The sequence below is a fragment of the Scyliorhinus canicula genome, chromosome 15 (genome assembly GCF_902713615.1).
Source record: "Scyliorhinus canicula chromosome 15, sScyCan1.1, whole genome shotgun sequence".
Lineage (NCBI taxonomy): Eukaryota > Metazoa > Chordata > Chondrichthyes > Carcharhiniformes > Scyliorhinidae > Scyliorhinus > Scyliorhinus canicula.
The window spans coordinates 20337284-20362692 of NC_052160.1; the positions used below are offsets into that span (position 1 = coordinate 20337284).

A 25409-nucleotide genomic window follows, 5' to 3' on the forward strand; every position below is an offset into this window, starting at 1 on the left:
CTCCCTACAGCAGTGAGTCCCACATTATAGCCATCTCTGGATAAGGAGACGAGTGTGTATTTACTGAGCGGCAAGCTGCAGGGGGAGCGGGTGGTGCTGGTGAACGTATACGCCCCAAACTGGGGCGATGCGGGTTTTATGCGGCGCATGTTGGGCCGCATTCCAGATCTGGAGCGGGGGGGGGGGGGGGGGGAGAGGACTTCAATACAGTGCTGGATCCCCCATTGGATCAATCCAGGTCCAGGACGGGTAGGAGGCCAGCGGCGGCTAAGGTGTTGAAGGGGTTTATGGACCAGATGGGAGGGGTGGATCCATGGAGGTTTGCGAGGCCGAGGGAAAGGGAGTTTTCATTCTTCTCCCATGTGCATAAGGCCTATTCCTGGATCGATTTTTTTATTATGAGCAGGGTGCTGGTTTCGAGGGTGGAGGATGCCAAATATTCGGCGATAGTCATTTCGGATCATGCCCCGCACTGGGTGGACCTCGAGCTGGGAGAGGAGAGAGACCAGCGCCCGCTCTGGCGCTTTGAGGTGGGGCTGCTGGCAGATGAGGTGGGGGGCAGGTGGGTTCGAGGATGTATCAAGAGGTACCGGGAGGCCAATGATAATGGGGAGGTTCGAGCGGGGACGGTCTGGGAGGCATTGAAGGCGGTGATTAGAGGGGAGTTGATCTCCATCCGAGCCCATAGGGAGAGGAGAGAGCAGAGAGAGAGGGAGAGGCTGGTGGGGAAGTTGGTGAGGGTGGATAGGAGATAGGCGGAGGCTCCGGAGGAGGAATTGCTGGGGGAGCGGTGTAGTCTTCAGGCCAAGTTCGACTTACTGACCACCAGAAAGGCGGAGGCTCAGTGGAGGAAGGCACAGGGAGCAGTTTATGAATATGGGGAGAAGGCGAGTAGGATGCTGGCGCATCAGCTCCGTAAGCGGGATGCGGCCAGGGACATAGGTGGAGTTAAGGATAGGGGAGGGAATGTGGTGCGAAGGGGGGCAGACTCAATGGGGTCTTCAGGGACTTTTACGGGGAATTGTATTGGTCTGAACCCCCAGCGGAGGGGGGGGAATGGGGCGCTTCTTGGACCGGCTGAGATTCCCGAAGGTGGAGGAGGGGCAGGTGGAGGGACTGGGGGTGCTGATTGAGCTGGAGGAGCTGGTCAGAGGGATAGGGAGCATGCAGTCGGGGAAGGCGCCGGGGCCGGATGGGTTTCCGGTCGAATTCTATAAAATGTATGCAGACCTGCTGGGTCCCCTGTTGGTTAGGACCTTTAACGAGGCGGGGGGGGGGGGGGGGGGGCTTTGCCCCCGACTATGTCCCGGGTGCTGATTTCCTTGATCCTTAAGCGGGACAAGGACCCCCTGCAGTGTGGATCATAGAGGCCGATCTTGCTGTTAAATGTAGACGCCAAGCTGTTGGTGAAGATCTTGGCCACAAGGATAGAGGACTGTGTGCCGTGGGTCATCCACGAGGACCAGACGGGGTTCGTGAAGGGAAGGTAGCTGAACACCAACATGCGGAGGCTCTTGAATGTCATTATGATGCCGGCGGTAGCGGGGGAAGCGGAGATAGTGGTGGCGCTAGACGCGGAGAAGGCCTTTGACAGGGTTGAGTGGGGGTACTTGTGGGAGGTGCTGGAAAGGTTTGGGTTTGGGGGTGGGGGGGGGGGGGGGTTTGTCAGATGGGTGAGGTTATATGAGGCCCCGATGGCGAGCGTGACCACGAATAGGAGGAGATCGGAGTACTTTCGGTTATACCGAGGGACGAGTCAGGGGTGTCCCTTGTCCCCCTTGCTCTTTGCGTTGGCGATCGAACCCCTGGCCATGGCATTGAGGGAGTCGAGGAACTGGAGGGGCCTGGTGCGGGGTGGGGAGGAGCACCAAGTGTCGCTTTATGCGGATGACTTATTGCTATATGTGGCGGACCCAATGGGGGAATGCCGGAGGTGATGAAGATTCTCAGAGACTTTGGGGACTTCTCAGGGTATAAGCTCAATCTGAGTAAGAGCGAGCTGTTCGTCGTGCACCCGGGGGACCAGGAGGAGGGGATTGGTAGGCTCCCACTAAAAAGGGCGGAGAGGAGCTTTAGGTACCTGGGAGTCCAGGTGGCCAGGAGCTGGGGGGCCCTACACAAACTTAACCTTACAAGGCTGGTGCAGCAAATGGAGGAGGAGTTTAAAAGATGGGACATGTTGCCGCTGTCGCTGGTGGGCAGGGTGCAGTCAGTCAAGATGACGGTGCTCCCGAGGTTTTTGTTCCTGTTCCAGTGTCTCCCCATCCTTATCCCGAAGGCCTTTTTTAGGAGGGTCAACAGGAGTATTATGGGATTTGTATGGGCGCACGGGACCCCGAGGGTGAGAAGGGTGTTTCTGGAACGGGTCAGGAATAGGGGGGGGGGGCTGGCGCTGCCCAACCTCTGTGGGTACTATTGGGCTGCCAACGCAGCGATGGTGCGTGAGTGGGTAATGGACTGGGCAGGGGCAGCATGGAAGAGGATGGAGATGGCATCCTGTGTGGACACGAGCCTGGAGGCGCTTGTAACGGCGCCGTTGCCACTCCCTCCAACGAGGTATACCACGAGCCCGGTGGTGGCGGCTACCCTCAAAATTTGGGGGCAATGGTGACGGCACAGGGGGGAGGTGGGAGTCTCGATGGGGTCCCCGATACGGGGGAACCACCGGTTTGTCCCTGGGAGAATCGATGGCGGGATCCTGAGTTGGCACAGGGCAGGTGTTAGGAGGTTGAGGGACCTGTTTGTAAATGGGAAGTTTGCGAGCCTGGGTGAGTTAGAGGAGAATTTCGGGCTCCCCCCCGGGGAACATTTTTAGGTATATGCAGGTAAGGGCGTTTGCTAGGTGGCAGGTGGTGGGGTTCCCTCTGTTGCCCTCACGTGGGGTCCAGGACAGGGTGCTTTCGGGGGTGTGGTTTGGAGGGGGGGAGGATTGCGGACATATACCAAGTGATGCAGGAGGTAGACGAGGCCTCGGTGGAGGAGCTGAAGGGTAAATGGGAAGAGGAGCTGGGTGAGGAGATTGAGATGGGGACGTAGGCGGATGCTCTGGAAAGAGTGAACTCCTCCTCTTCATGTGTGATGCTTAGCCTCATACAGTTCAAGGAGCTACATAGGGCTCATATGACCGGGACGAGGATGAGTAGGTTTTTCGGGGGCGAGGACAGGTGTACTAGGTGCTCGGGGAGCCCAGCGAACCACGCCCATATGTTTTGGGCGTGCCCAGCGCTGGGGGAATTTTGGAAGGGGGTAGCAAGCACGGTGTCGAGGGTGGTAGGATCCAGGGTCAAGCCAGGCTGGGGACGCGCAATTTTTGGGGTGGCAGTGGAGCCGGGAGTGCAGGAGGCGAAAGAGGCCGGTGTTCTGGCCTTTGCGTCCCTAGTAGCCCGGCGGAGGATTCTTCTTCAGTGGAAGGATGCGAGGCCCCCAAGCGTGGAGGCCTGGATCAACGATATGGTGGGGTTCATCAAATTGGAGAGGGTGAAATTTGCTTTGAGGGGATCAGTACAGGGGTTTTTCAGGCGGTGGCAGCCTTTCCTGGATTTCCTAGCAGAACGGTAGGGAGGAAAAAAAGGCCAGCAGCAGCAGCAGCTCGGGGGAAGGGGGGTCGTTTCGGTGGGTTGGGTTGAAGGGGCGTGTACATGTGTTCTTTGGTTATGACGGGTGTTAATCTCTTTCTTCTTTTTGTACTTAATGGGGGAGTGGGGGGTTTGTTCTTTTTTTGTTTTTCTTAATTGTTAATATTTTCTGTTATTTTGTGGAAATCGGAATAAAAATTATTTTTTTTAAAAAGTGTGTATTTACGCAGGGGACAAAAAATTGCCAGCATCTGTACCTTAGATCGAATCCGTTTTATCTGTCGCAACCTAGCTAGCCACTTGGATGCATAGGCTTCTGAAGGAACTGCGCTGTTGTGGTGTACAAGAGAAGCCATCTGGTGCAAGGAAGAAAACAAATTATTCACAGCACTGAAATTGGAATGCAACTAATATCAAAACTATGCATTAAGCCAAGATGTTGCACTGTCATCTGCGTCTAAAGATGATAATCATATTGTACTGTATGCATGAAGAAACTTTAGCAACTTGATAGTAAAAATTGAAGATTTATTTTCAATCTGAAATCCAAGTATAACAGTTAATATTCCAGACGAATCCTGCAGATTGGTAGCTTGATAGGTGTAACTTTGCATAGCATCCTAGGAATAGTCTTGACTTGGGAGTGATCCAAATTCTTGGGAAGAATGAACATTCTGTGTGCTCCACTAAATAACTACCCTGTCCCCTGCAGATCCTGGTGATGTTAATAACAGGCAAAGACCAACATCTTCTAGGTTATTTGCACAGAGGATGCCAACAGTACCAGTGCGATTTGAGAATGGTACTGATACAATCAGGAAAATATTCAAGTTTTGAGCTTCGTGTTTATGCTGTCTGAAAACATTTGGACACGGTTTGTAAAGAAAGGGTGACAACAGGGCCTGCAATGAAAAAAAGCTTCTCAACGCTCCTCGAAGTAAACAGTTGACGTGTCTGTCTCCACCCTTACCAGGTGTGACCAATGACAGGCCAACAGCCTCCAGCCGAATGTGCACTCAATTCTGCTTTACTTCCATTTCCAAACACACATACACCCATCAAGAGGAACAATGGCTTGAGACACAGAAACTGGCACCAACTGGTGTGAAGAGACACAGCCTTGTCCAAATGGCTGCCAGTGATATGCATTCAATGCAAACATTTAAAAAGACAGAACAACTTTTTAAATTGTAAACTTTCTTTGTAATGCCACAAGACAACATTTACTTTGGGCCTGGGCAGAAATCTATCATCGTGATTAGAGTCAACACTAAACGGGCGTTAGTGAAAATTACAACGTGGTCCACTCCTGCGTGCATAACCCTCTGACGTTCTGCACACAAAGAGCTGAATTAAACAACATCCCCTTGTACTTACATTTGCATGCAGCGCCATTTGTCGTACTAACAGGGGCAGATTCTTGTCTGACACAATCCTAGCCACACTTGTGTCAACCAGCCCCTCCATATCTATAAAAGAGCAAAATTAATTTGCATCACCAGTTGAAAAGCCATGTCCAAAAAAAAACAAGTTGTAACTTGACATGAAGTCATTCACTTCCAATGACATAGATACTGGTGTTATATAAAATTACAGCCCAAACACAGGCATTTCAGCCCAACAGGCACATGCCAACGTCTGTGCTCCATTCCAGCATCATTTTCTATTCCTGTCTCCCTCACTTGCTCACCTAGGACTCCCTTACATATAGCTATCCTCTTTCCGCAACCATTCCTTGTGGTAGCGATTTCCACATCCCGATTCACCGTCTAATAATATTTATTATTGTCACAAGTAGGCTTACATTAACACTGCAATGAAGTGACTGCGAAAAGCCCCTAGTCGCCACACGTCTATTCGGGTACACTGAGGGAGAATTCAGAATGACCAATTCACCTAACAAGCACGTCTTTTGTAGGAGGAACCCGGTGGAAACCCAGGCAGACACGAGGAAAACGAGCAGACTCCGCACAGACAGTGACCCAAGCCAGGAATCAAACCTGGAACCCTGTCACTGTGAAGTAACAGTGCTAACCTCTGTGCTACCGTGTCACCCTATTAGTCTATGAGTTGAGCACTCACTCCCACAAATAAAAAACAATACATTTAAACACGTGGCTTTAAAATGTTCATTTTGGTTTGCTGTAGCGAACTGGTAGAACTTTCGACACAAGGCCAAGATGGTTGCAAACATTATTCCAGGGCTTGGGCACATAATCTACCCTCATTAACAATGACTGTACAGAGCTTGCTTAAATGTTTCTGGATGGTGAGAATATCCCGCCATGGGTATAAATGAAATCTTTGCCTTACAAATGTTGTAATCTGACTTCCGGTGTGCAGCATGGAGTGAGTGACCACACTGAGGCAGCTCCTGCCCAAGGTTACAGAAAAGAGCTCTTTTTTGGGCGGCACGGGTTGGAATTTTGGTGAAAAGCCGTAGCTGAACGTTCGAGGAGTACTTTCCCCCAGGAATAGTATGTTTCTTGGTTATCAGACCCTCAGAAACAGTGCAAGATTGGGCGGAAGCAGCAGCAGACAAAAGCCTCTACAAGCAGGCAGGCGGGGGAAGGGCCAGCTTATAGGTCTCAAGCTGACTTGAGGGCCTTTATGAAAGCTGAATTCTAGCAGCAGTCGACGCTGTCCCGACGAATCCCAGTGGGGGAAGGTGTCCAGAGGAACATTCCCCATAATTTATGGTGCTCACCCAGAGTGGGGCAAAGGAAAAAGCTGCAGCAGCTCCCCAAGAAAAGCAGGGGAAGAAAGACAAAATGGCGGCCGGCGGAACACCCGAGGACTGGTGGAAGTGGGCGCAGGAGCAGCAAGCCTCTCTTCTGCGCTGTTTTGCGGAGCTGAAGGCTGAGTTGCTGGACTCCCTGAATGCAACTACAAACAAGCTGCTTGGGACCCAGGCGACACAGGAGGTGTCCATTCGGGAGTTGCAGCAGCAGGCCGCTAAGCGTGAGGAGGAGGCCGTGGTCCTTGTGGGGAGAGTGGAGTTGCACGAGGCACTTCACAAAAAGTGGCAAGAGCGCTTGGAGGAGCTGGACGTTCACACGAGGCGAAAGAATTTGAGGATCCTGGGCCTGGCGGAGGGGCTGGAGGGGTCGGATCTCCCGTCATACGTGACCACGATGTTGAGCTCGTTGATGGGAGTGGGGTCCTTCCATTTGCCCCTGGAGCTTGAGGGAGCTCACAGAGTGCTGGCCAGGAGGCCTAAGGCAAATGAACCCCCGCGGGCGGTGCTGGTGCGGTTCCATCGAATTAGTGACCGGGAGTGTGTGCTGCGCTGGGCCAAGAAAGAGAGGAGCAGCAAGTGGGAGAATTCGGTGGTGCGAATCTACCAGTACTGGGGTGCGGAGGTGGCAAAGCAGCGGGCTGGGTTCAACCGGACGAAGGCGGTGCTGCATGCCAAGCAGATCAGGTTTGGAATGCTGCAGCCTGCGCGTCTGTGGGTGACATACAAGGACCGGCACCACTACTTCGGGTCCCCGGAGGAGGCGTGGGCCTTTGTACAGGCGGAGAAGCTGGACTCGAACTAGGGTCTGGGGACACACTATGGCCGTTGCTGTTTTCGCTGTTGCTGTTCTTCAATTTTGACAGGTGTTATTTTTATGCTGGTTTTCTTTTTGCTCTGTTTCCGGGTGGGTTTGTCTGTTGGGTATGGGTGTGGGGTATGTGGGGAACGTTGGGGGTATGTGCTTTATATGTTCTCTTCTGTACGGGGCTGGGGGGAAACTGGATTTTGAGGAGCTGCGTCAGAAGGGTGGGGTGTGGCAGTGTGAAAGCGCGGGCTTTCCTCTGGATGTCCGCGCTGCGGGGCGGGGGGGGCGGAGCTGGAGGTGGGGGCGTGGCCTTCACTGGTTTTCTTTCCCCCGCTGAAGCGGTGCCAAGGAGGTGTGGCAAGAGGGGGATGACCCCATGCCGGGAGGAGATGGGTTTTGGCGGGAGCTGCCGGGTCAGCAGAAGTCAGCTGACTCACGGAAGTACCATGGAGCGTGCGTCGCGGCTAGGAGGGGTCCTAGCCTGGGGGAGTGGGGGGATACCGGGTTGCTGCTGGAATGGCCAGGAAGGAGCTGGTGTGGGCCGGGGGGGTAGAGGAGAGGCGTTATCGCCATGGGGAACGGGTCAGGCGGGGCGGGCTGGCCTGGGGCGAGCAGTCGATAAGCTATGGCTAGCTGGCGGGGGAGAGGGGCAGGTTGCCCTCTGATCCGGCTGATTACCTGGAACGTGAGGGGGCTGAATGGGCCGGTTAAGAGAACTAGGGTATTTTCTCATCTGAAGGGGCTGAAGGCGGACGTGGCTATGCTCCAGGAGACCCACTTGAAGGTGGCGGACCAGGTTCGTCTGAGGAAGGGGTGGGTGGGGCAGGTTTTTCACTCAGGATTGGACGCGAAGAACCGGGGGGTGGCGATTCTGGTGGGGAAGAGGGTGGCGTTCGAGGCGGCCGAGGTGGTGTCGGACAAGGAGGGCAGATATATTATGGTGAAGGGTAGGCTGCAGGGAGAGAAGTTGGTGCTGGTTAATGTATATGCCCCGAATTGGGATGATGCCGGCTTCATGAGGCGCTTGTTGGGCCGCATTCCGGACCTGGAGGCGGGGGCCTGATCATGGGGGGAGACTTTAACACAGTGCTGGATCCCCCACTGGACCGGTCCAGTTCAAGGACGGGTAGGAGACCGGCGACGGCTAAAGTGCTGAGGGGGTTTATGAACCAGATGGGAGGGGTGGATCCCTGGAGGTTTGGGAGGCCGAGAGCGCGGGTGTATTCCCTTTTTCTCCCATGTCCATAGGGTCTATTCCCGAATACATTTTTTCGTCCTGAGCAGGGGATTGATCCCGAAGATGCAGGATGCAGAGTATTCGGCCATAGCGATTTCAGACCATGCTCCGCACTGGGTTGATCTGGAGATGGGGGAGGCGCGGGACCAGCGCCCGCTCTGGCGCCTGGATGTGGGGATGCTGGCTGATGAGGTGGTGTGTAGGAGGGTCCGGGGAAGTATTGAAGGGTATCTGGATACCAACGACACAGGGGAGGTCCGGGTGGGGATGGTCTGGGAGGCTCTGAAAGCAGTGATCCGGGGGGAGCTGATCTCCATCCGGGCCCATAGGGAAAGGAAGGAGAGGAAGGAGAGGGAGAGACTGGTGAGGGAGTTCCTGGATGTGGACAGGAGATACGCGGAGGCACCGGAGGAGGGGTTGCTGGGGGAACGGCGTAGTGTGCAGGCCAAATTTGACTTGTTGACCACCAGCAAGGCGGAGACACAGTGGAGGAGGTCGCAGGGCGCGGTATATGAGTATGGGGAGAAGGCGAGCAGGATGTTGGCGCATCAGCTCCGCAGGCGAGACGCGGCTAGGGAAATTGGTGGAGTGACGGATAGGGGTGGGAATGTAGTGCAGAAGGGGACAGAAGTAAATGGGGTCTTTAGGGACTTCTACGAGGAACTGTACCGGTCAGAACCTCCGATGGGGAGAGGGGGGATGGAGAGCTTCATGAACAGGCTATGTTTCCCAAGGGTTCAAGAGGAGCTGGTAGAGGGGCTGGGGGCGCCGATAGAGTTGGAGGAGCTAGTCAGGGGAATTGGACAAATGCAGTCAGGTAAGGCGCCGGGGCCGGACGGGTTCCTGGTGGAATTTTATAAAAAGTATGCAGATCTGGTGGGCCCCCTGTTGGTGCGAGCCTTCAATGAGGCATGGGAGGGGGGGGGGGGGGGCTTTGCCCCCGACGATGTCGCGGGCACTGATCTCTCTGATCCTGAAGCGGGATAAGGACCCCTTGCAGTGTGGATCATACAGGCCTATCTCGCTCCTCAATGTTGACGCTAAGTTGCTGGCGAAGATCCTGGCCACCAGGATAGAGGACTGTGTGCCAGGGGTGATACACGAGGATCAGACAGGATTTGTCAAGGGACGGCAGCTCAACACGAATGTGCGGAGACTGCTAAATGTTATTATGATACCGGCAGTGGAGGGGGAGGCGGAGATAGCGGTGGCGCTGGATGCGGAGAAAGCGTTTGATAGAGTTGAGTGGGGGTACCTGTGGGAGGTGCTGGAGCGGTTCGGATTCGGGGAGGGATTCATCAAATGGGTGAGGCTGCTCTACGCGGCTCCGATGGCAAGTGTAGTTACCAATGGAAGGAGATCGGAGTACTTTAGGCTCTACCGTGGGACCAGGCAGGGGTGCCCCCTGTCCCCCTTGCTCTTTGCACTGGCGATTGAACCTTTGGCTATGGCGTTGAGGGAGTCAGGGAGATGGAGGGGTCTGGTGCGGGGTGGGGAGGAACATCGTGTATCACTGTATGCGGACGACCTGCTGTTGTATGTGGCGGATGCAGAAGGGGGAATGCCGGGGGTGATGGAGCTGTTAGTGGAATTTTGGGGCTTCTCGGGCTATAAGTTAAATTTAGGCAAGAGTGAGGTATTTGTAGTACACCCGGGTGATCAGGAGGAGGGAATTGGGAGACTCCCCTTTAAGAGGGCAGTGAAGAGTTTCAGATACCTGGGGGTGCAGGTGGCCAGGAGTTGGGGGACTCTCCATAAGCTTAATTTTACCAGGCTGGTGGAGCAGATGGAGGAGGAATTTAAAAGGAGGGACATGGTGCCGCTATCGTTGGCGGGTAGAGTGCAGTCTGTCAAAATGACGGTTCTCCCGAGGTTCTTGTTCCTTTTTCAGTGTTTGCCCATCTTTATCCCTAGGGCCTTTTTTTAGAAGGGTGACTAGCAGCATCATGAGCTTTGTTTGGGCGCATGGGACCCTGAGGGTGAAGAGGGTCTTCTTGGAGCGGGGTAGAGATGGGGGGGGGGGGGGGGGGGGGCTGGCGTTACCCAATCTCTCGGGGTATTATTGGGCGGCCAATGTGTCGATGGTGCGCAAGTGGGTAATGGAGGGGGAGGGGGCAGCATGGAAACGGATGGAGAGGGCGTCCTGTGGAGATACAAGCCTGGGGGCCCTGGTAACGGTGCCGTGGCCGCTCCCTCCTACGAGGTATACCACGAGTCCGGTGGTGGCGGCTACCCTCAAGATTTGGGGGCAGTGGAGGCGACATAGGGGAGAAGTGGGGGGCTCGATGGAGGCTCCGTTAAGGGGGAACCATAGGTTCGTCCCGGGGAACATTGATGGGGGATTTCAGGGTTGGCACAGAGTGGGCATCAGACAGCTGAGGGACCTGTTTATTGATGGGAGGTTTGCGAGCCTGGGGGAGTTGGAGGAGAAATTTGGGCTCCCCCCGGGGAACATGTTCAGGTATCTGCAGGTAAAGACGTTTGCTAGGCGGCAGGTGGAAGGGTTCCCTTCGCTTCCCGCGAGGGGGGTGAGTGACAGGGTGCTTTCGGGGGTCTGGGTCAGAGAGGGGAAGATATATGATATCTACAAGGTTATGCAGGAGGTGGAGGAGGCGTCAGTAGAGGAGCTGAAAGCTAAGTGGGAGGGGGAACTGGGGGAACAGATCGAAGACTGGACATGGGCTGATGCCCTGGAGAGGGTTAATTCTTTCTCCTCATGTGCGCAGCTTAGCCTCATCCAATTCAAGGTGAAGGAAAAGGGGGGGGGGGGGGGGGGGGGGGGGGGGGGGCGGGCGGACAATGACTATGTTTGTTTATTTAATTTAAATTTATTTTTAAGTTCTTTTGTTGTTCATTGGGGTTGGGGAGGTGGGGGGATGTGATACATGCGTCGATACGGTCTGGGGGTGTTACAGTTATTATGGGTTATTTTGTTGCATTTCATTGTTTGTCGTTATGTTTTATATTTTCTGTAAAAAATTCCAATAAAAATTATATTAAAAAAAACAAATGTTGTAATCTATATTTATACAAACACAAATTGGTGTAGAATTAAATATAACCATAAATTCAATAAATCATGTTAAGACATTTGAAATGCCTTGTATTTAAATACTTGTAATTGGAAATTATTCCAAGTAATTTAATATGCAAATGTAGTGCAATTTAGTAGTTTTCTGGTGAATATTTAACCTAATCAAAATCAGGGGCTTGCGCATGGCTGCTACGAGGGCACACATCACCCATTTAAAACACATGCCAATATTTATCCTGATTATTTACAAAAATCAGCATCTTGCAGAGATCTATCACTTACCCTTCCGTGCTTGCAGGGTTACTAGGTTGCTCCCAAAGTCTAGAGGTTTAATAATTATTTCCACAAAGTTAAACTGACCCTATTAAAATGAACAGAGAAACAAAGAGAAACAGGTTCAGACAGTGGGACTTCCAAAACGCAGATTAATTCAAACTCTTGCACTGGCAATCCATTTGTGCACACTGTCATAATGTGAGCACAAATGTCATCACCACAAATGGAACAGCAGATGGCACCACATTACCTACATGGCACAAAGCAGGAGGCCACACTGATGGCAGCACTTAGCCTCAGCGAGGTATAATTACGCAAATCTAATAGAGCTGACAGCAAGCAATCACTGGGGGGGCAGTCTGATGATTGCAAAGTGCACTCCCTAACTCGCTCGTGATTATACTCGAAAGTTTATATATTATAACTTTGCAAAGCACAAGTGGTGTACGAGCAATCACTTGGAATGCTCAACACAGCAACAGGTTTTTCATCCAAACTGCTCCATTCGGGTTTTGATGCTCCATATGAGTCTCCTCATCACTCTTGGTTTATCAGCTTATCCCTTTATTCCTTCCTTCCTCATTGAAGGTTTTTCCCAGTGCTGTGGAGACGTGGGAAAATAGGAAAGAAACATGGTAGGACAACTCCCCGCAACTTCCTGGGAACGGGGTCTACTGCCCGCTCTGCAGAGGCCACCAGCCAAATAGTCCAATTAGGACCCCACTTAAAGGCCATTTTGAGTCAGTATTCTGCCAACGTCAGAATGACACCTCGCCATGGGCTGAGGCTGCAAGCTCAATAAAGGCAGCCTCCCTGCGGCAGCATAGGGGTCATCAGAGGCAGAGTTTCCATGCCCAGAATGATGATCGGCCGCAAGCCAGTCAGTGAATCATCCTGCAAAGGGGCTTTCCCCTCCAACCCGATGAGTCATCAGTACATCTTTTCTATGCTGGCCAAGCAGGGTGACCCGAGTGCCATCCTTGAAAGGAGTGGCAAGAACAGGGCCAGCCAATTAAGAGGCCATGTCCCGCCAGATCCCAGCCATATCTCACTGGTAGCAAGCGTGGGCCTGGGGCCCCATTTGGGGTTGGCGTTGGGGTCCCTGGGGCCTGCAGAAAAATCCAGTTCGCATTTATCTTGCTTCCCCTTAATAGCTTCTCTACGCTTCAGTCACTCTGCGGCAGCAAGTTCAATATTCTAACCATTCCTTGGGTAAAGGAGTCTTCTGAATTTGATTACTGGATTTATTAGCTGCTGTCCTACATTTATGACGTAGGTCAAGGATCTCTCACAAACAGAAACATCTTCCTCGACATCTATCCTATCGATCGCCTTCATTCGCAATTCCTAGACAATAGACCCCAAGCCGTTTAACCACATTGTCAAATATATTTGCAAACATGTCATGGGCTATAAATACGTAGGCAGTCCTCCCATTTAGAAAAATATCTCTTGGCTTTGAGCCAGTTAAACAATCATTTTTTATTGACTTTTAAGTCAGTAAAATCTTCAAGCCATTTCTCAGCGGGCTGATTAATCATTCTAAACCGAGACTGCAAAATCAAGTGGTTTAGTCTCAGGGCAGCTCATTCACTATTAAAAACATAGAACATAGAACAGTACAGCACAGAACAGGCCCTTCAGCCCTCGATGTTGTGCCGAGCATTGTCCAAAACCAAGATCAAGCTATCCCACTCCCTGTCATTCTGGTGTGCTCCATGTGCCTATCCAATAACCGCTTGAAAGTTCCTAAAGTGTCCGACTCCACTATCACAGCAGGCAGCCCATTCCACACTCTACCCACTCTCTGAGTAAAGAACCTACCTCGGATATCCCTCCTATATCTCCCACCCTGAATCTTATAGTTATGTCCCCTTGTAACAGCTACATCCACCCGAGGAAATAGTCTCTGAACATCCACTCTATCTGTCCCCCTCATCATCTTATAAACCTCTATTAAGTCGCCTCTCATCCTCCTCCGCTCCAAAGAGAAAAGCCCTAGCTCCCTCAACCTTTCCTCAAAAGACCTATCCTGCAAACCAGGCAGTATCCTGGTAAATCTCCTTTGCACCCTTTCCAATGCTTCCACATCCTTCCTATAATGTGATCAGAACTGCACACAATACTCCAAATGTTGTCTCACCAGGGTCATGTATAGTTGCAGCATAACCCCGTGAGCCTGTTGGTGCCCCCTGTTAATAAACGCTAACACACTATTAGCCTTCTTCACGGCTCTATCCACTTGAGTGGCAACCTTCAGAGATCTGTGGACATGAAGCCCAAGATCTCTCTGTTCCTCCACATTCCTCAGAACCCTGCCGTTGACCCTGTAATCCGCATTTAAATGTTTTCCACCAAAATGAATCCCCTCGCACTTATCAGGGTTAAACTCCATCTACCACTTTTCGGCCCAGCTCTGCATCCTATCAATGTCTCTTTGCAGCCTACAACAGCCCTCCACCTCATCCACTACTCCACCAATAATTGATGCGGGTATAGACCTTATGTACTGCCAAGAATTCCTTCTCACCTGGGTACATGAACTTCCATGGGTCCACTGCCTCCATCTGTTCCATAAACAGTCAAAGTTCCCTAACCATGCCTACTGTTTTCCCCGTTCTGGGGTTTGATCTGTCCGTCAGTGGGTTCTGTGAGCAGTTGAAGTCCGTCTCTGCGCCCCCCCACCCCCCCCCCCCCTCCCCCCCCACGCCAAATGATCAGTTGGTCCGTGTCTATGTCAGGGATATCCGCCATGGTCCTTTTTTATAAATTCCGTGCAGTCCCGGTTGGGTGTGTACACGTTAACCAGGACTACCGGGTGTGCCCCGTCTAGGACGCCGCTGACCATGACGTACCATCCCCCTTGGTCCGTAACCGTCCTCGCCTCAGTAAACACCGTCCTCTTACTTAACAATATGGCTACCTCCCCTAGCCCTTGTCCCGTAGCAGGGATAGTAGGTCTGTCCCAGCCGCTCTTCCTTACCCGCAGTCAGTCCTCCTTTAGGTGCATCTCCCCCGCCAGACACTCTCTTCCCGGTGGGAAGTGCACCATGGACCCTCTCCCTCATACTTCCTGGCACTAGCCTTCCTGCTAGTGTGGTAGCCCCTCCCTCTCAGGGTTGATCTGACCCCCTCCCATGCCCGCTCTGCTGGTGCCCCTACTATCTCCTCCCCCACCTTCTTCGACACGCTCATGCCCTCGCCCCCTCTTTGCTATGAGCTGGTTCCCCTGTTCATAGCGAGGCGATGCAGTCCCACACAAAATTGTCCATTTCTTCCTTCCGCCTCCTCCATGCCCGTCTTGCTGCCTGTCCGGACCATTCTTATGGACGAACTCGTCCGCCTCCGCCAGGGCAGTAAAATAATGCTCTTACCCCATGTATGTTACAGAGAGCCTGGCTGGGAATAACATCCCGAATCTGACCTTGTTCTTGTACAGGGCCGACTTTGCATGGTTAGATTTGGCCCTGTGCTTTTCCAGGACCGCCCCAATGTCCTGATAGACTCTATGTCCCTCCCAGTTGCACACCTTTTGTCTGTTGAGCCTGGTCCCGACATTTGTGCAGCTTGACTATTATCGCCCTCGGCTGCTCCCCAGCCCTGGTCTTTGGTTGGAGCGACCTGTGAGCCCTGTTATCTACGGTGGTTTGGGATCGTGCCTAAAACCACTGCTGGAATCCACTACTTTTTCCATGGCCAAGGGAGGAGGACAAGATTGAGCTTGAGATAAAGACAGAGTGAGTGAGAGATACCTTTATTGTTCCCAGTTTGTATTCTTCTTCTGTGTCCTTGTATATTACCACCACGTAATCATTCCCTATGTGCCGTTTCTTGTTGCAGCAGGCTTTGTCCGATTCTCTATTTGGCATTAGGGTAGCGATGTGAAAAATTGCTTTAATAACATTGGAGGGAAAAAAAGGTCAGTCGTCACAGAGCAGATACGAGTAGAGAACATCAGGCTTTACGAATGCATGAGGGTAATTTTTAGACGACAGTGTAAAACAGGCCGTGTACATTTCTCTCACTGGAGTCCATCTGGAATAAAGGTGGCAGTCCTGTAATCACGATTGTCGGAGAAACCGATCTGGTTCACTAACGTCTTTCAGGGGAGGAAATCCGCTGTCCTTACTTAGTGTGGATTACGTGTCACTCTAAACATGCAACCCGATTGATTCTTAACTGCCCAACATTCAATTCAAGGCAGTTAGGGATGGGCAATAAATGCTGGCCTTGCTGGGGAGGTATTAGGGATGGGCAATAAATGCTGGCCTTGCTGGGAGGTATTAGGGATGGGCAATAAATGCTGGCCTTGCTGGGGAGGTATTAGGGATGGGCAATAAATGCTGGCCTTGCTGGGGAGGTATTAGGGATGGGCAATAAATGCTGGCCTTGCTGGGGAGGTATTAGGGATGGGCAATAAATGCTGGCCTTGCTGGGGAGGTATGCAATGGGCAGCTGAATCAAAGTCACCCAATTCTCCAAAATCTAAATGACAGTCGACCCTGTCCAACTACATCTTCAATCTGAAATTTTCAGACTTGTTCTGCATCCATTTAAGTATCTTACTATTGCATGGTAATAAGATTTGTGTTTTTTCTTAATCATTCCATGACTTTGAGTCAAACATATTTGGTGAAACCGGCAGTAAAAGAAATTGTGGGCTAATCTGGGACGGATAAAATCATTTTGAGAATACTTACAGCGGCCATCACAAAACAGAACATTAAACTGAGCTGTATGCTATCTCCCCCACTGGCTCAAACATCTGTGGATGAGGAGAGCATGGTCTACGTCAGTGTTGTTTGTCAGCAATGGGTGTGGGAGCTGTTGGCAGCAGGCTGGGAGGTGTTGGTGGGAATGATGGGGGGGGGGGGGGGGGGGGGGGGGGGGGGGGGGGAGATGAGGAAAGTGATGAACTGGTTCCTTTACTAAAGAGGGAATCTCACTTATCTGTCACATCAGCGTTAGCAAACGCAGTTCAGTCAGGCTGAGAAGGGGAAGAAATCTTTCAGCTTTAACCTTAAAAATGATGCAGTTTATGGTGTTTAACTGGCACATATCATTTGAATGGGTGAATACAATCAACTATGTATGCTTTACTGAAATCTTTTAGGTTCAAAAATTCATAAATCCACTTCATGCAATAGAGAATATTGGATCTGGAAAAATCTACTGCTTTGACTCGATGTATGAGCTCTTTCATAAATATTATTCCTATTATAGATTGAAAGTCAACAGGCTTATGATCCCAGATGTCAGTGTTATCGGGTGCTAGATACCATTATCAGTTGCAGTTCAGCTGGTAGCACACTCCCCAGGTCAGAAAGTTGTGTTCAAGTCCCACCCCTGGCCTGGACGCATGCAATAGTCTAGGCCAGGCTGTCACTCCTGTATAGTACTGACAGAGTGCTCCGCTGTCAGAGCTGTTGTATCTCAGGTGAGATATTAAAGCAAGGCTCCAATTTCTTCAATGCAGAGCAGACAGTTTTACATAGAATTTACAGTGCAGAAGGAGGCCATTCGGCCCATCGAGTCTGCACCGGCTCTTGGAAAGAGCACCCTACCCCCTACCCAAGGTCAGCACTTCCACCCTATCCCCATAACTCAGTAACCCCACCCAACACTAAGGGCAATTTTGGACACTAATTGGCAATTTATCATGGCCAATCCACCTAACCCGCACATCTTTGGACTGTGGGAGGAAACCGGAGCACCCGGAGGAAACCCACGCACACACGGGGAGGATGTGCAGACTCCGCACAGACAGTGACCCAAGCCGGAATCGAACCTGGGATCCTGGAGCTGTGAAGCGATTGTGCTATCCACAATGCTACCATGCTGCCCAAGTTTAAGGACTGTCTTAAAAGAGAAGACAGCATTAGAGAAATGGGGAGCTTTAGAGAGAGGCATTTCTAGAGCTTAGTGCCTCAGCAGCTGAAGGCAAAGCCCCCGACAATGGAGGGATGAAAATCGGAAATGCACAAAAAAAAAAAATTGGAGACATTGAAGGGCTTGGGGCAGACTTGAGCATTGCTTCCTTCATCCTTCCTTTGCCTGGGTCAAATTTGGAACAGCAATGTGGTGTCCTCGTCTAAGTGCCATGCTTAGTGGCACAGGCGACCATGTACCGATATACTTAACTGGGGAACAGGAAAGCACGAGGTGTTTGCAGACACCCTTTCTACCATCCGACCCAGTGCAGCAATCTATATTCACTTACCTTGCATGATGTCGTCATGCCAACAGTAGGTAAACTGCCCGTCATCACCGTACGTGTCCAGGCCACCGAGGAAAATCTGCTCTGGGTTACAGTCTTGGAGATAGATCAATTTACCAAGGCCCGTCAGGAATTGTGCGTATCTGGATGAGCCATACGCATTGGACAGAATCTCAACTTCATTATTAGTCTGAAGCATAAAAGACAGTAAAACCCAAATTAAGCCAAAGGTTTACTCAATGAGCTGATATTTTGCACACGGTTTGAAGTAAAACTGGCACAAGACACTTGCATGCTGGTTTCCAAAGTCTAATTTTATTGAGAATATTATGAAACAGATGTGTTAAATTACCAATGAAACTATGCACTTGTCCTAACAGATTATTTGTACAGTTTATTTGGCAACCGCTTCATTTAGGACAGAAACTAACCGTAACTTTATAACTACCTTTGACAAAAAATGTAAAACAAAATCACACTGAAACGGTGTTGGGCAGGTATGGGGATCAGGACGCAGTTTGGGTGAGGATGGAATCTGATTCAACAAGGGGGCCGGGGCTGCGGGCGACGGCCCCGCTTCCGTTCTCTCCAGGGAAGTTTACATGTTGCCCCGGTGGTGGTCGCAACGTTAACAAATCACGGCAATTCCGACAGCATTTTAAATGATGTAGCATGTCGAATCTGACGCCCATCTGTGATAACCGTAGGTTTGAGCCGGCAAGATTGGATGCCAGGTTTCAAGGTTGGGTGGACATGGGGCTGGAAGGTTTGGGGGGGGGGACTTGTTTCTGGAGGAGCGGTTTGCGAGTCCAGAGGAGTTATCAGAGAAGTTTGGGCTTTCACAGTAGGAGAACTTTTGATATCTGCAGGTGAGGGACTTTGTGAGGAGATCTTCCCGTCGCTTCCAGTACTGCCGCCAGTCTCCTTGTTGGAGATGGTTCTGTCGCTTGCGGGGATGGAGGAGTGAAGCACCTCAGGAATTTACGGGAGGATAATGGAGGAGGATACTGCATCCCCAGTGGGGACTAAGGCCAAGTGGGAGGAGGAGTGGGGGGTGGAATTAGATGAGGGGGTGTGGTATGAGGCCTTGCGTAGGGTGATTGTTTCTTTGTCGTGCGCAAGACTGGGGCTAATCCAGTTGAAGGGATACACAGAGCTCACTTAACTAGGGCTGGGATGAGGCAGTTGTTTAAGGGGATGGAAGATAATTGTGAGCATTGTGGGAGGGGCCCAGCAAATTATGTACATATATTCTGGGCAAGTCCTGAGCTGCTGAGATTTTGGGTCTCCTTCTTCAGCGCCATGTCGGCGATTGTACAGATGGAACTGGAGCCCAGTCCCCTGGTGGCCATTTTTGGGTGTCAGACCTGACAGAGCGGCAGATGGGAGCGGCTGTCTTAGCCTTCACTTTGCTGATTGCCCACAGGCAGGTGCTGTTGGAGTGGAGGTCAGCTTCTCCACATCGGTACGGTGGGGGGATCGTATGGAGTTTTTGCATCTTGAGAAAATTAAGTATACATTAAAGGGCGCGATTGAGGGTTTTTTACAAAAGATGGCATACTTTCATTCTGTTTTTTAAAGAGCTAGTCGCCTTCTGCTGTTGGGGTTTTGTTTGAGGGTGCATTTTGTTTTCATAGATTATCATAGAATTTACAGTGCAGAAGGAGGCCATTCGGCCCATCGAGTCTGCACCGGCTCTTGGAATGAACACCCTACCCCAAGGCCAACATCTCCACCCTATTCCCATAACCCAGTAACCCCACCCAACACTAAGGGCAATTTTGGACACTAAGGACAATTTATCATGACCAATCCACCTAACCTGCACATCTTTGGACTGTGGGAGGAAACCGGAGCACCCGGAGGAAACCCACGCAGACACGGGGAGGATGTGCAGACCCCGCACAGACAGTGACCCAAGCCGGAATCGAACCTGGGACCCAGGAGCTGTGTAGCAATTGTGCTGTCCACAATGCTACCGTGCTGCCCCAGCTTATTGCCCCAGTTTATTGTTCTGCATTCATTAAAAAATGTTTAAGAAAAATATTTCTTTAAAAAGAAATCACACTGAAAACCATGCTGCAATTGAAAAAAAAATTCAATAAATGGCCCAGATTTTATGGTCATCGGCGATGTTAGAGTGATCGCCACTGACCGCGAGGATCACTGCACTCCTTTTTGCATCCTTCAGGCAAAGTTTTCCAATCCCAGCTGCAGCAGCAATGGAGCAACAAAGCCATGATGAGGGATACCAGTGAAGAGGGGTCCCCCTTTTTATGGTATCATTGCTGTATTCAGGTACGTGTTTAAAGATTGCGAAAAGCTCCAGTAAAGGGGAGGCTGGGGTGAGCGAACAAGGTGTGGATGACCAAACCGGGGGGGGGGGGGGGGGGGGGGGGGGGGGGGTGTCAAGCGAACGAGGGGACGGTCGAGCGAACGAGGAGGGGGTCGAGTGAACGAGGGGGGGGTCGAGCGAACGAGGGGGGGGTCGAGCGAACGAGGGGGGGGGATCGAGCGAACGAGGGGGGGAGTCGAGCGAACGGGGGGGGGGTCGAGCGAACGGGGGGGGTCGAGCGAACGGGGGGGGGCGAACGAACGAGGGGAGGGGTCGAACGAACGAGGGGAGGGGTCGAACGAACGAGGGGAGGGGTCGAACGAACGAGATGGGGATTAAACCAACGAGGAGGGGATTAAACCAACGAGGAGGGGATTGAACGAACGAGGAGGGGATTAAACGAACGAGGAGGGGATTAAACGAACGAGGAGGGGATTAACGAACGAGGAGGGGATTAAACGAACGAGGAGGGGATTAAACGAACGAGGAGGGGATTAAACGAACGAGGAGGGGATTAAACGAACGAGGAGGGGATTAAACGAACGAGCAGGGGATTAAACCAACGAGGAGGGGATTGAACGAACGAGGAGGGGATTGAACGAACGAGGAGGGGTTAAACGAACGAGATGGGGATTAAACGAACGAGATGGGGTTGAACGAACGGGGGGGGGGGAGATGAACGAACGGGGGCAGATTAAACGAACGAGGAGGGGATTGAACGAACGGCGGGGGGTTGAACGAACAAGGGGGGGTTGAACGAAAGAGGGGGGGGCTGAACGAACGAGGGGGGGGTTGAACGAACGAGGGGGGGTTGAACGAACGAGGGGGGGGGTTGAACGAACGAGGGGGGGGGGTTGAACGAACGAGGGGGGGGGTTGAACGAACGAATGGGGTTGAACGAACAAGGGGGGATTGAACGAACGAGGGGGGGTTGAACGAACGAGGGGGGGGGTCGAACGAACGAGGGGGGGGGTCGAACGAACGAGGGGGGGGGTCGAGCGAACGAGATGGGGATTAAACGAACGAGGAGGGGATTAAACGAACGAGGAGGGGATTAAACGAACGAGGAGGGGATTAAACCAACGAGGAGGGGATTAAACCAACGAGGAGGGGATTAAACCAACGAGGAGGGGATTAAACCAACGAGGAGGGGATTAAACCAACGAGGAGGGGATTAAACCAACGAGGAGGGGATTAAACCAACGAGGAGGGGATTGAACGAACGAGGAGGGGATTAAACCAACGAGGAGGGGATTAAACCAACGAGGAGGGGATTAAACCAACGAGGAGGGGATTGAACAAACGAGGAGGGGATTGAACGAACGAGGAGGGGATTGAACGAACGAGGAGGGGATTGAACGAACGAGGAGGGGATTGAACGAACGAGGAGGGGATTGAACGAACGAGGAGGGGATTGAACGAACGAGATGGGGTTGAACGAACGGGGGGGGGGGATGAACGAAGGGGGGGGGGGGGGATGAACGAACGGGGGCAGATTAAACGAACGAGGAGGGGATTGAACGAACGGCGGGGGGTTGAACGAACAAGGGGGGGTTGAACGAAAGAGGGGGGGGCTGAACGAACGAGGGGGGGGGGTTGAACGAACGAGGGGGGGTTGAACGAACGAGGGGGGGGTTGAACGAACGAATGGGGTTGAACGAACAAGGGGGGATTGAACGAACGAGGGGGGGTTGAACGAATGAGGGGGGGGTTGAACAAACGAGGGGTGTGAACGAACGAGGGGGGGGTTGAACGAACGAGGGGGGGGTTGAACGAACGAGGGGCGGTTGAACGAACGAGGGGGGGGGGTTGAACGAACGAGGGGGGGGTTGAACGAACGAGGGGGGGGGTTGAACGGTCAGATGTCGGTAGGTGGGCAGGTGGAGGGGTTGGGTTGTGCTGTTAATCACCGAATTACACCAGATGTTAAATGGTGTAACCATTACGTGGGTATTTAGAGCAGACTTGCCCAAGTGTCTGACATGGAGATCATCGTAAAAGGCATCCGAGAGGGGTCCAGGGCACCGCGGATTAGCCCATCGGAAAATTAACCTTTCCTGGTAATTACAGCGCTGATGTGGCAGGAGGATCTCCGATGCGTCTGAACGTGCAACAGTCCAACATTCACTGCTGTTTGCATAAGATCTGGTCCCTTATCTTTGTTTTCATATAGTCACATTCACTGCTAATATAGCTTCAAGTTTCAATGTGGTCACATTCACAACTGATAAAGCTTCAATATAGAGGTTGGGGAAAAGACTCCAGAATGTCGGAAGACGGTGGAGGCAAACTCACTGATTTAAAGGAAAATAGAAAATGTTGGAACTACTTTGCCACTCAGACGGTATTTGAGGAGAGAAACAGAGTTCATGATGCGAACTACCGGTCGCTTCCCGGCAGAATCGGGACACGGCCAGTAGATCCAGGGATAGGCCTCTTCTGGGATTTATCTGGCTCGCCTTGCGAGATCTAATGGGCAGGATCCAGATCAGGCTAAATTTGCATATTGAAGTGTCTCTTTAATATGCAATCGCCAGAGTTCCCCAAGGCATGGGATCTAATCCCCTCACCTTGGAGACCCTGGGCGAATGGTTAGTACTGGCCTCCGCCAATGGGGACCAGGCACTTTGGGGGGGGGGGGGGGGGGGGGGGGTCGAGGGGGTCTTGAGATTGGGGTGCCACACTGGTTAGCGGAGCTCCTCAGTGTAGGAAATGGCTAAGTGCTGCCTCAGCGGGGGAGGGGGGCCCCCACTGAGGCCCCAAATTAAAACAAAATCCCGTTTGCTAGTGGGGTCTTTGTTGGCACTGCCAACACAGTTAAACACGCTCGACTCAAATTTCGAGTCCATAGGACTCTACCCTATGATTCTTTAGCACTGTAGGAAGGTCATAAGAGCTCAAAACATTAACTCTGTTTCTCTCTCCACAGATGCTGCCAGGCCTGCTGAATTTATCCTGCATTTGCTGACTTTCAGATTTCCAGCATCTGCAGTATTTTGCTTTGACACAGCTGTGATGTTAAATGTTGTGGAGATGAAGACCATTGGTCTATGTAGCAGCTCACTGAATTGGAACAGACCCTTACCTGTCCTTCCCCAACGTACACAACGCCAATCTTGTGCGTGTCATAAGGTGGCATCTGATCAAGGACTTTAATGGCTCGTTCGGTGATCTAAAATGTCAACAAAACTGCTCAGGTGATACCTGTAGCTCTCAGAACTTGCCACATTCATCTGCAGCAAACAGGTATGCGATACATGGATAGTAAATATACTGGTGACAGATTTTCTTGAAACAAAGCAGTCCTGTCATACTTAGCTCACAGGGCAGCATTATTTGAACATCTCACCATTCCTTCATCATCACCACCAAGTCAAGATGGTGGGATTTTCTACCCAACACTGTAGTGGCCATAGGAAAAGGACTCACCACTCCCCTCTCAGGCAAGCAGCATGGGCTACAAATGCCTTAGCCATCATAGTCTGCATCCTATTAATAAGTAAATCTGACTGCATAGAAGGCCTACGTGCCCGTGGCGTCTCTTTCTATGAGGTTTTCAAACAGTCCGATGCTCAGTCTTGTACCCTGCTTTCTTTTTCTTCAAATTTCTATCCATTCCTTCTGAAAGTTATCATTGAAGCTCCTTCCAAACATATAATGCTCACCATAATGCTCAGTTTAAAGAAAGTTTCTCATTCTCCCCCCCCCCCCCCCCCCCCCCCCCCCCCCCCCACCCTTTCAGAAAAGGTTGAATGTCCTACATCTGTGCTCATCAGTTCCCAATTTCTCTCGCCTTGCTATATAATCAAAGTCTCACTTTCCCGGGGGTGCTGCTCTGCTTCCACTGCCCATGTACGATAACCCAAACCAATCTTTTTAAGCCATTTCTTTGCAACTGACAGAAGGCACATGCATCAAGTTTCCTGCATATTGCCACCCACTTCCAAACGTAAATTCACAGAGTTGCATACTTTTCACCGACAGCAAGTCTTCTTTTTAAAACGAGCAACGTGCTTTGCTTGGCAACTCGAAGTTTTAACTTGACTCACCTCAGTCTTGGGTACCAAGAGGGGCTTGTTGGACTCACTCCCGAAGAATGGTGAATGGTACAACTGCAGGAAAACGAAACTGCAGCAGAAACAAAAACACAGAGAAACATAGAACATAGCACAAGAGGCGGACACTCGGCCTTTCATTTCAATGCTAGCTGAATGAGTTATTGAGCCTAATACCATTCTCCATCTTGGTATGCAACCTTTCAGGTTACAGAAGTTCAAGTGCAGATCCTAGAATTGTTTAAATGTGATGGGGACCTCTGCCCCATCACCATTTTAGACACGGAGTTCCAGAACCATTTCCACCCTCTAGGAGAAAAAGCATTTCCTCAACTCCTCCCTAATAATTTTGCCAATTTCTTTAAAAATCTAAACCCCTTGGCGTTGACCTCTCTACTGAGGTAAAAAGGTCCTTCCTATCCATTCTATCTGGTTCCTTCATAATTTTATACACCTCAATCAAAGCTCCCCTCAGCCTTTTCTGCTCCAAAGAAAACAACCCTAGCTTTTCAATAATCCTCTTTTCTTTCTACCTAGTGTGATCAAGTTAGGGGTAGACAATGATTTCAAAAATACAGGCAAGTGTGGGAAAAGGCACAGGAACTGCCAAAAGCTATGGTTTGTTTTAATGGCAAGAGCACTCTATAGCAGCGTGCTGAGGTAGTAGCGTCGAGCAGAGCTTTGGGGAGAACAGAAGAGTACACAAAGCCAAAACAAAGAGACATTGAGACAGGCGTCCAAAAGCCTGTCAATGAAGGTCTGTACGCACAGGGGCAAACGGGACACAGTGCAGTTAGCAGACAGACAACAAAACTTTGGAAGAGTTTCAGGTTTAGGGAAGACGATGGGCAGGCCAGGGTAGCAGCGCAACAGCTTTGTCTGGAGGGACAAAAGCACGGATGAGGGTCATAGCAGCAGACACCGGTGATACTTAGAGGTGGAAGTAAGCAGGAAGTCTTTGTGATGGAGAGGACAAGAGGGAAGCTCAGCTGAGGGCGAAATAAGATGTCAAGGTTAACAACAGTCTTAGTGCCCAAGGAGTCAGATGGGAACAGTGGTGAGGGAACAAAGTTAGTGTTGGGGGGCAAAGCCATTGATTTTGGATTTCTAAATGTTTATTTGGAGCTAATTGTAA

The 25409-nt window shown here is 51.3% G+C and overlaps 1 protein-coding gene across 6 annotated transcripts in view; it reads right to left on the reverse strand.

Annotated features, from left to right (window-relative positions):
* Positions 1–25409, reverse strand: part of tsc2 (TSC complex subunit 2) — a 97079-nt gene that overhangs the window by 697 nt on the left and 70973 nt on the right. For all 6 annotated transcript variants that reach the window (XM_038821078.1, XM_038821082.1, XM_038821081.1 and 3 more), the window contains 7 exons: positions 24269–24347; positions 23305–23391; positions 17888–18074; positions 15420–15559; positions 11674–11752; positions 4953–5044; positions 3833–3931 (listed from right to left, as the gene is read on the reverse strand). In XM_038821078.1, coding sequence (XP_038677006.1) covers positions 3833–3931; positions 4953–5044; positions 11674–11752; positions 15420–15559; positions 17888–18074; positions 23305–23391; positions 24269–24347 — 763 coding nt within the window. The remainder of the gene's footprint in view (positions 1–3832; positions 3932–4952; positions 5045–11673; positions 11753–15419; positions 15560–17887; positions 18075–23304; positions 23392–24268; positions 24348–25409) is intronic.